At 38.1% G+C, this 10,972-nt stretch overlaps 2 protein-coding genes across 2 annotated transcripts; both read left to right on the top strand.

Moving 5' to 3' along the window:
- The first annotated feature begins 515 nt into the window (after positions 1-515).
- Positions 516-4,653, top strand: EAF01_006873 (uncharacterized protein). Its single transcript, XM_038915127.1, has 6 exons — positions 516-1,277; positions 1,393-1,731; positions 1,791-1,998; positions 2,055-2,528; positions 2,584-2,820; positions 2,877-4,653. The coding sequence occupies exons 2-6, from the start codon at positions 1,570-1,572 to the stop codon at positions 3,695-3,697; spliced, it is 1,902 nt and encodes a 633-aa protein (XP_038768765.1). The 5' UTR covers positions 516-1,277; positions 1,393-1,569; the 3' UTR covers positions 3,698-4,653.
- A 4,011-nt stretch (positions 4,654-8,664) lies between these two features.
- EAF01_006872 (uncharacterized protein) lies at positions 8,665-10,436 on the top strand (the record flags this gene model as incomplete). Its single annotated transcript, XM_038915126.1, has 6 exons — positions 8,665-8,775; positions 9,141-9,476; positions 9,533-9,563; positions 9,614-9,751; positions 9,797-10,084; positions 10,141-10,436. The coding sequence occupies 6 exons, from the start codon at positions 8,665-8,667 to the stop codon at positions 10,434-10,436; spliced, it is 1,200 nt and encodes a 399-aa protein (XP_038768764.1).
- Between the last annotated feature and the right edge of the window lie 536 nt (positions 10,437-10,972).

The following is a 10,972-nucleotide window of genomic DNA, read 5'->3' as shown; positions in this document are numbered from 1 at the left end:
GGTTTTCCAAGGCCTGGAAAGCTGTACCCAGCAATCTGGGTGCTCCGTGATGATCAAATCCTCTTTGGAAATTCTGGCAAGCTGCTTAAAGGATTTGGACAAAATAAATTATGATATTGGCTAGGATTAATTTACTTATTTCAATTGTTGTAGGTCGCGATTTTTGGTCGTTCCTCCTTCTTTCCCCCCCCCGCCTCTCGAGTGGTAGCACGACACGCAAACGCAACGCAAGCCTAGATGTACAGATAGGAACACAACAGTAATAAATACTGTAAAGTCAAACGAACCGTGAATCATAACATATTGAACAGCGCATCGAATTTATTTCAGAGCTTCGTTTAAGCTTGGTGTCCTACAAGCGACTGGGGGGCTTTTCGCGTCATACATATCTCCTAACCCATTCTATCATTCATGCAGCCTTTTACCGTACATTGCCTACGGGACTTTACTCGAATCTTCTGTCCTTATCTTAAAACTCCTCTTTCCTTCTTGCCATTTTCTCTTACTTTTCTCTCCTTTATCTAGCCCTTCATCTAGATACTAGATCTATCATCTAGTTGCTCATTTTACACACAGTTGTGGATCGATCATATATCTGTTACTGATACTTACTTCAATCGATATCTCAATCGATTGATTATATCTCCACTGATCTCAGAATCTATTCTGGTCTCACATATCATTTCAGTCCAGAATCCCCGCGCGTCTAATGGTCCCAAGGGTTCGAAGATCAAACGGCGGATTAAGGCCCAAAAAGGTCCTTGAAAATTGAAAAATTAATCAACTGAAACAATCACTACTGCCGGTTTCCGAACAATATTAGAGTGTCTTAAATCTTCTCTTGGACGTACAATTCCTTGATATAGCGGCGATTGAATTGTCGATTGGATAGTGTCGACAGATACTCAACGCTCACCCTCAAAACATCAAAACCTCAATTCCTTACAATACACCATTTCATATCTCACGTCAACTCACAAGTGTTTCGGTGCCCAATTCCGAGAATCGGTCCGTACGGTCTCGTATCGGGAAAGATTATAATCGGTCGGGGCGATGGTAAGATAGTCACTCTTGGGTCTCATGCTTGGGTACTTGACGCCTCAATCGATAATTTGCGACTATAAACTCAGCTTCCCCCACCTATCTGGCTGCAATCTGGTTTTGTGCTACCTTCAAAATTGAATCCCGATACAACGCCACTTTTTCCCTTCTGTGAATTCTTTCTTATATTTGCCATGAGTTTATAATTTTAATACGAAGATAAACCTGGTTTTGATGTAAGCCTCATTGATTTACTTTTTCCATCTCCATGTCTTGGATCTCCTTACAGACTCGGATCTGTATCATGCATATGCATAGATTAATCCGCTAACTTTGAGTTTTGGTCAACAGTAGATTTCGAGCAGTCATTAAAGCGGTCTCCCGTGCTCCTAATTCCTGATACGTCTTATACCTCACGGACTTGTCAAGTATATCATCAATTCGATAGCTCGACTTTGTAACCACACCGCCTCGAGTCAAAAATCTAGGGTCCTTACTCTATTCATCATCTGAATACCTTTCTTGAATATGGTTCGGCATGAGAATCCCATGCAGCCTAGGGATTGTTATGGCCGTGAATCATGGCCCAATACCGCGGAGAGATCGTTCGATTGCAGTCAACCTGCCTTGAGCGAAGCTCGACTCACATCAATTATACCACACCGCCCTCACCCTCACGAACTAGCTCTTGTATGTTGAGTGACAATCCTTTCATCTCATGGAGAGCGAATCAACTAACATTTCTCTAGACTGTGGAGGAAGCATTGAGATCCTGCGCTCGTATTCCAGTCAAAGAGTTTGCAGTCATCGCCATTCTTGACGATGGAAGGGAAGTAAATTACACTTCCCAAACTCTAAAGAATTTTCAACCGAGAATATTCTCACCACACTTGAAGAATGATTTCCACAAATCTGTACAAAGAGCTGCTCTGGATGCCTCATTCTCAAATTCATCATGTCAGTCACCTTTCAAATGGTCTCCATGTCTTTCTTGCTAATGTCCGTCTTCACAGCATACAATCAAGAGGGCGGGTACAGTGACTTTGGCATGGACAATGCACCAGGTATGAGGAGACTTACAGGAAACACTTCGGGTTCTGGAAAGAGGCGTCGACACCGTCAGCTTCGACAAAGTTCAGAAGATTCTGACGATGATGATTCGACAGGATCGAAAAAGACTAAGAGATATCATCATCAATATGATGAATCGAGTGAAGAGACACCAAGTCCCATCATAGAGAGGAAGACGATGTTACTGAGAATAGGTGATGAGGAAGAGGTTACGAAATTCTACAGTTGTCGTTTCAAGGACATGCAGCAAGCTTCTTGTAAGGTTATGGGAAAAGCTTTCGTAAAGCTCGTCGAGCCTAGAAAGCAGACACATTACCCATATACCGGGGGTGCCGAGAAAGCTCCACCATGGTGGCCAGCTACAAGTGGAGATCTATCAGTTCGCCACAGAGAACCAGATCACCTTTTGAAACCTGGTAAGTTAAGCATCACTATGTGAATCAAAGGCATCGTAATTAATCTTTTGATTAGAGCGAATACGTTTGTTAGTACACATCTTGAGGATGATTATCGAGCCATATCATAAGCAATGTTCCGCAGTTCAAAAACTGAACCTCAATGTCAAGAAACTGGAAGAAGTTACGATGGAAGCTATGTCGAATTGGTTTACCGAGAAAGATCATCCCGAAAATTCTGCCAAGAAGCCTTTCTTGAAGGAAATTTTTAAGGTTGCTCGAATGGAGGAGCAGTATAAAAATGGCGAGCGAGGTTAGTGTTTTTTCTTGTTTAAAATCTGTCCTGTCAGATGGCTAACATCTTGTTAGACCCTGATACTTACATTTCAGTAATGTATGGTGACAGAAACGGTGCTGAGATTTCAGACGACGAACCAGATGAGGGTATGAAGCTTGAAGATGATGATTTGCAATCTCAAGACATAGAAGCCTCGCCAATGATGTTGACTCCGCATAGCTCGGTCTCCCCTTCAATCATTCAAGTTCAGCAAGCACAACAAGGAACATCGTCTAACCAGCAGAGAGAACACGATAATGTGTATGTATCAGCTCGGCACGTCCCGGTTCGATATAATCCACAACAGGAAGATCACATGCACAATTCCTCTTACATTCATTCAACTACTGGATATGTACCGCGTATTAATTTCAATGATCCTAGTAGCTCAAGCCTACAAGACCAACCTCAACGTTCCATGTCCACTTCCATGTCTCCAGCTCAATACCAGAACTCCCAACAGGCAAATGTGGGCTGGACATCATCTTTCTTCAGCAATCCATCTCCGGCCTCAAGCTTTTACACAACATCACCACAATCTCAATCGTTCACATCAAATTCTCCGCAATCTTTCTCCTCCAATTCGTATCAACTTCCCCCACCCAACTCTCAATCCATGCTACCATCTCATTCTATTGGCCACAGTGTCCAAAGTAGCTACGATGGACTCCCACATAGAACTCAATACGACACAACTCCCCAAATAGGAAGTCAGCTCCGAACAGGAAGTCTTGGTCATCCACATCAACTCCCCACCCATCAACATCATGGAGGATTCGAGTTTCTCGATAGTAATAACTATGGCCATCATGATGCAGATCTTAAACAAGATTCGAATATTCACCAGGGTTAAGAAACGGCTTTCTTTAGGTTTATCCAAAAGCAAAGGGGAGGGGAGTATTGGCGCTTTTATTATGACCCTCCTCGTGGGATGACGGCATATCTCCATGAGAAAACGAGCGAATATCATATCATAGCATGTCTGACTGGAAAACATTTTATATGCATGAAATCGGGGGAGACTAAGATGAGATGAGATGGTGGTGGTGCAAGCGTTCGATTTGGGTGGTCTATTCTTTTTTCTCGAAATCGCTTCTTTTACGTGTTGTGCTTTATGCGAATTCTTCTTTCACTGTTCTCTCATTTTCGCGACTGATATTTGCGCTTTATTGATATTACTGAATGGGTGGAGGTGGAATTGAAATGGGTTGGCAGAGTTTTGTGGTGGAAAAGTTTGGGCTTAGCCTTGGATGGAACCTTTGGACTTTGAACCTGGACTCACTCGGGTTTGGAGATTTAATACGTGGACAACTTCTCTTTTTTCCCTGCACAATTTGTTTCGGTACTTTGTTACGGTATTCTTAATGGAGGTTGATGGATTGAATTATTGGTACGGGATAGTATCTTGTGGAATGGATTGGTGTTTTAAGGGTAATGATATGAGATGGATGATTGGACATGTGAATGAAGGTAATTTGTACATGGAATTATGGACGCAGTTTCTCGACTCACAAAGGTTACTTGAAGCATGGAACTCATAGGCGGTACTCTTGATGGCCAGTCAGGCTAAATTATTGTTAGGAGAGTTGAATATTTTTATTTACATATCTACTCATTAATTCGTTGCCTTTTCTCATATTGCATATATGGCATTGGAAGGCAAGAAGCATGAAAATGCGGGGAATGAAATCAGGCAGATTGGAGAGAATCAAAGCAAATCAAAGCTAGAAGAAGAAATGAGACGAGAATGTATACGGTAGTCGGGGCTAGATGCAAAAAGGCCTGGAATAATCAACAAATATTGTTACCTACTTCTTTTGATTTGAGTGTCGTTGAATGGGTGGCTAGACGGGTATGATTTGCATGTGCATGTACTAGTTACCTACCCTTCTACCTGCCTATCCATATGGATAATGTAAAATTTAGAGTACCTGATTCCGTTTGTAGATTTGCATATGCATAATCATGAGGTTTGGATGAATGTATGCGAAGCGACTAAAAGAGCTTAATGAAGAAGCTTTTGGGGGGTAGAAAGTTGAAGTGGTGCTTTGATTTGTTTACGCAGTACGTACCTCGTTTGATGATTTTCTGAGCGTTTGTTAGATTCTGTTTGGATGTATTGAAATGTTTGCATTTTTAAATTCTTGGCTACCATTATAGTAACCCTTTCCGTGACCATTCCGTTGCATTTCCGTAGGCTTTCCGTAGGGGAACGAATTAATTAGGAATTTGTTTGAGGGAGAGGTGCTTTTAGGCTTAAATTACCGGGGTGAAGAGGGTGAATTTGAAATGACGTACCAATGAGGTACAATTATCTATCATTAATGCGAAGATTAATAAGGATGAAAAGGGAGAGATATATAATGTGTTTGAGTACATCACATGCAGCTTATATTCACACACTAATCAAGCATTAATCATTAACTAACTTGTTAATTGATCAGAATTTTCCAAGATTAGAGAGTATACATTCAAATATTTCTTCCAGCATAGTCATTATCTGAGAGGGGCCAAGAGCTTCATAGCAGATAGGTCCCCTATACTGGGTCAAAAACTTAATCTCTAATTGCCGATGGTAGCGTGCAAGCGAAAAAATGGCTTTCACTGATGCCCGTACGGGTGTCCGTGCTTGCCTTGCTGTTGCCCGGCGTGCCCGGATATTAGCGACGGACGGCGACCTAGACCGAGGAGTTGGGATAATATATTTAAAGTCAAATAGATAGGGTGAGAAACGAGTTTGAGGGATGAGGATGTAACGAATGGCTGATATCAAAGGGTCTCATCGAGGGATGAGGGGTTATGCAATCGAGACGGATGGGTAAATTAGGAAATGTGCGGTACAGGCGGCCGGCAAGGTTTGGAAACGGCAATGGTATGGTGTAGGTACTACATGTATGAGAAAGGATATCAATATATGGAACGGGTCTTAATTCAGGGTTTGCCTTTAGGAATACGTGCTTGGTACTATCATGTGTGTTGGGGTTTGTTATCCAAACGAAATATGTCAGGCTTATTTTTAGAGCTTGGAGCTTTTCGAGCTCGCAATCGATAATGATGTATAGTACTAACGCACCGCTACTAGCCACTTATCAAAATCACACCTAAAGAAGTCATTTTACTACTTCTATTTTATTGGAGGTTTACCTCCTTAATAATCTCACTGTCCGCAAGGACCATAACACTATATAAGTCGGGTACCCTACTTTCGAGCCACCCCCCTTTTGGGCCACTTTTAAGCCACTTTTCACACCAAAAATGGAATTTTTAACTTTCTTATTTATGGATAGAATTTATTGAAGATTTATGTATATATAATTTAGATCATTTTTAGCTTAGTTTGAAATTTTCAAATTTTTAGGATTTTTCTGTATTGAAATCTAAAGCTTCAAAATATCGATTTTTAAATTTATATAGGAATTACATTCAAATTTAAAACTTTTATAAAATCTTTAATAACTTTTTAATAAAAATTACTAAAAATAAACTATAAAGTTTTATTATAAGTTTATAATATATTTATTTCAAAAGATTAAAAAAAAATAGAAAACTTCTTATAGATAGATATTTAAAAAAATACCCTCAAAATTACAGGAATTACTTATACAACTCTAAACTCACTATATATTATATCTCTATATTTATTAATTTTTTTGAATTTCTATATAAATTTAAATTCAAAACTTTCAAAAAGATATACAGTTCTCTTTTAATAATTATTATTAAAAAGTTATTAAAGATTTTATAAAAGTTCTAAATTTGTATATAATTTTTATATAAATTAAAAAATCGATATTTTGAAGCTCTAAATCTCAATATAGAAAAATCCTAAAAATCTAAAAATTTCAGAATAGATTCAAAACAATCTGAATTATATATACACAAATTTTCAATAAATTCTATCGATAAATAAGAAAGTTAAAAATTCCATTTTTTTGGGATTTTTGATGGTAAAGAATGACCTAAAACAGGGGTGGCCCGAAAGTAGAGTACCCGACTTATATACGAAAGATAGAGACTCTTCCTTAATAAGATATAATTCAAGCGATCTAATTAATTAGAATGAATTTTGACTTTATTAGCATTATAATATAATGTAACATCTCAAACATTAATCGTCTTTTTCAATAAAATTATCTTAATTAAATTAAATAAAGAATTAAAAAAGTAGTGATCATATAGAATAAACTAAAACTTTTAAATAATATAATTTTTATAATTCTAACTCCAAATATAAAGCCTATACAAAGGATTGAAGTTTATATATAGTGTTTTTAAGACGAATTAAAGGTTTATTAACTTCCTTATTATTATTATTATTATTATTATTATTATTATTATTATTATTATTATTATTATTATTATGATTATGATTAAAAGAATTAAAGAAGTTAAAAGAAGGTAAATCGACTTCGCCTGTAAGCTCTCAATACAACTACTATTTAAAATTATATTTAAAAAACTATATTTAAAAAGTTATATTTAAAAAATTATAATAACAAAATTTATTAAATAATACTTTCTCGAAAAGTAAGAAGTCTGAGGGCTCGCAGGCCCCTAGTATATAAGTTTTTTGTTTTTCTATTTTATTAAATTCCTTAAGATTATACCCTCTAGACCGCTAGCTACGACCGGGTTCGCTTATAATGTCTTATTAGTTAATTAAAGTATTATAATCTAATAGGTCTTAATATAATATATTATACTTCTTTCGAAGATGAAATATAATAAGATTTTAAAACTTTAACTTTTTTTTATATATAAATAAAATATATAAATCTATAATAAATCTTCTAATTATAACTATTTTAATAGTCTCTAATATATAGTTTAAACTAAATGATTTTTATTTTTAATATAATATATAAAGTTATTAATGTTCTTACTTATATACGAACTATATTTCCCGACTATAACTAACGGTCTAGAGGATACTAAATTGAATATTTTATTCTTACAAATACATTATTGAATTCTAAATACGTCTTTAGCTCAGGCAAAAATCTATTTTTAGTATATTGTCCAAATGCGCGTTGTCGGCCTCGGTATGAGGGCGAGGGAGGGGAATTGGTTATGGTTGGGTTATCATTTCAGGGGAGTAGTGGGTTTCAGCTGTGAGCGTTGAGCTTTTAAAGTCTAGACTGTGTTACGAAGTACAGATGATGTCTTCCACGGCACCCTGGTTTTGGAGGGAATCTTTGGGGAATCATGGACGATTAAATAAATATAACGACTCCATAATTACCTCCATATAAAATTCAATAGTTGTTTTGAATGGAGGTTCTGCTTATGTTTATCTGTATCCACATGTTTTCCTTCATCTTACATGCGTACCTAGGCAACCCATCTTTGAAGGATTATCTACATTACGAGCTACAATGATAGGTGTCGAGATTATGAATGAGGGGTACAGCTCCGTATCTTACACATGTACATGTATGAAGGATTACATATGTTGAATTTTACTCGGTCTACTTGCTTTTTTTTATTCATGTTAGGGTTAAAGTGATGGAAGATCATTTCTTTGATCAATCAATTGACGGGTTTCTAACTACATGTTGAATTCTTGTTTGCAACTTGGGAAGTTGTGATTCGTTTTTTATCGTCCTGCCAAATTACTGTGCATCGCATTGAACGTCGAAGAATTCGGAATGGTCGGACTTGCTCTATGAACGTTTCTGCTATGGAAAGTGGGAAATGCATGTAATGGATTATTGTAATATAGACGGAGAGCATAAAAAACTGGATTTCCGGTTATTGAGACGCGTGAGTGTACACCGTATTTAATGTCTGGAGTCAAAGAAAACAAAAGTGCTGATCGAAATGGGTGGTTATAGCCCTTGCGCCAATTGGATTAAGAAATATTCTTACGTTGAAATTTATCATCCCAATTCTGAGAGGACTACCTGGGACGAAGCTTTGGGGATGGCCATAGTGAGTTTTTTCTACCCTCAATTATTCCCATTACCCCAATCCAAAACCCCCCAGCGAATAGCCCATCAACCATCTAACATCCCCATAGTATAGCCAACCACCGCAACTCCTTCCTTAATCTCCGCTCTTCTTATGATCCTCATGGAGACACCTACATATTCGCGGCCTCGAACCTTAATCTCTTACGCACGACAAACGCAGAGCTAATAGCACAATTCACAACGCGCAAAAATGACTTTGTTAAACCTGTGAAGAATTATAAAGTGTTGGAGTTTTTTGGGAAGAATATTTTGACGCTTGAAGGAGAGGAATATAGGAGACATTAAAAAGTAGTGGGGAAGAGCTTTGGTGACAAAAGTATAAAGTTAGTCTGGGCGGAGAGTATTAGGCAAGCGGAGGGGATGATTAGAATTTGGCAGAGGAGAGGGACGAGGGGGAGTAGGGGTAGAAGCAGGGAGAATGGTTATGATGAGTTGAAGGTGGAAGATGCGGGGAGTCATATGGCAATTTTAAGTTTGCATGTTATTTGCGCTGTGGAATTTGGAGTACCACAGCTGCGGGAAGGAGATGAAGAAGTTCTGAGTAATGCGGATTCGAAGATAGAAGGGGAAACGATGCCGAATTTGGGTTTGAGTAAACCAGTTGGAGAACATTCATTGGGATTCAAAGATTACATTAACATGGTTTTGAGTAGTCTTCTGGTAAGTAACAATGGAATGAAATTCATAGAAAAAGATAGGTTCTAATAGTGATATAGCTCATACGGTTATGGCCGCAATGGATATTGAGTAAGTTACTTAGGCCCCCTTCAAAACATTCATTCTGCTGATATTTCTAGAAATTTCACCTAGAAAGCGCCATAGACAGGTGTATAAAGCGTTTAAAGGAACAAATGAATACGTTACCGGACTACTCGAACATAAAAAAAAGCATATAATAGCTGGAGATTATGACAAATTTGCAATGGATTTAATGGGTAAGATTGCAACTACAATGGGCATATCTATACCGATGAACTAAGAATCCCGAGGGAACATGCTCAAGGCATCCACTGAAATTCCGAATCTCTCTAAGGATCCTGTAATGTTAAATCAAAACGATGATTTACCCCTCACTGAAGCCGAAATTAAGTCAAATGCCTTTATATTTCTCCTCGCTGGCCATGAAACAACTCGATCCAGCATCCAACTTTGTTTCGTCTACCTAGCTATTTCGGTGTTATCTCAGACATCTATGCAGGCTGATATCGACTTGATTGTCGGCTTAAAGAAGCCACAGAATTGGACATATTCGCGTGATTTCCAAAACTGTACAATAGTGAGGTAGGAGCGGTGCTGAATGAAGAATTGAGATTAATGCCTATAGCGGATACAATACCGAAGATTACTGTAGGTGAACAGAAGGTTACAGTTGATTGGGTGGAGAAACTGGTGCCGGAAGGATGTTTTATTCATCTGAATAATGTAGGGACGTATAGGAACCCTAGGTATTGGCCGCATCGTGTTTTAGAGGAAGGACGCACGGATTTGAATGATTTCGTACCGGAAAGATGGCTTGTTGGGAACGTGGAAGAGCGCGAAGAGATAATCCATGCTGTTGAGGATGAAGATGAGGATTGGGCGAAGGATGAAATTGATAATGAGAGCTTTACATTGTTTTAACCAGTCAAAGGAGCATTCATGTCATTTAGCGAGGGGCCACGCGCTTGTCTGGGTAAAGAATTCGCGTAGGTGGAAATGATTGCTGTTTTGGCTGTGATATTTCAGAAATATAGTGTGGAGTTGGATGTGTCGAGATGGGCGAGTAATGAAGAAGTACAGAATATGAACAATCAACAGAGGAGAGAAGTTTATGAAAAAGCTATTATAGAAACAAAGGAAGTACTTAAAAGATGCAATCAAGCGCAAATAGTGCTGAAGATGGCGAAAGAGGATAAGGTGCCGTTCAGGTGCGTGGAGAGGGGAAAGGAAAGATTTCGTGGTGTGTAGGAGTGAGTGTAAAGAGGGAGAAATGGATGAATATTGTGAGAATATATCAATAACACCTTTTCCCTGCGATTCAAGGTTTGGATATTTACATACTTTCTCTAAGACCATCACCATAAATCGAAAAGCTGAATCTATCCAGCCTGCCCAGCGCATTGTCCAGCACAGTACATATAAAACAAAAGTTGCAGAGCAAAGAATCAATGAATTAA

This window comes from Botrytis porri (assembly GCF_014898465.1).
Source record: "Botrytis porri strain MUCL 3234 chromosome Unknown BPOR_009, whole genome shotgun sequence".
NCBI lineage: Eukaryota > Fungi > Ascomycota > Leotiomycetes > Helotiales > Sclerotiniaceae > Botrytis > Botrytis porri.
Note: the sequence above shows the minus strand (reverse complement) of the source record. Positions and strands in the feature narration are given on the sequence as shown.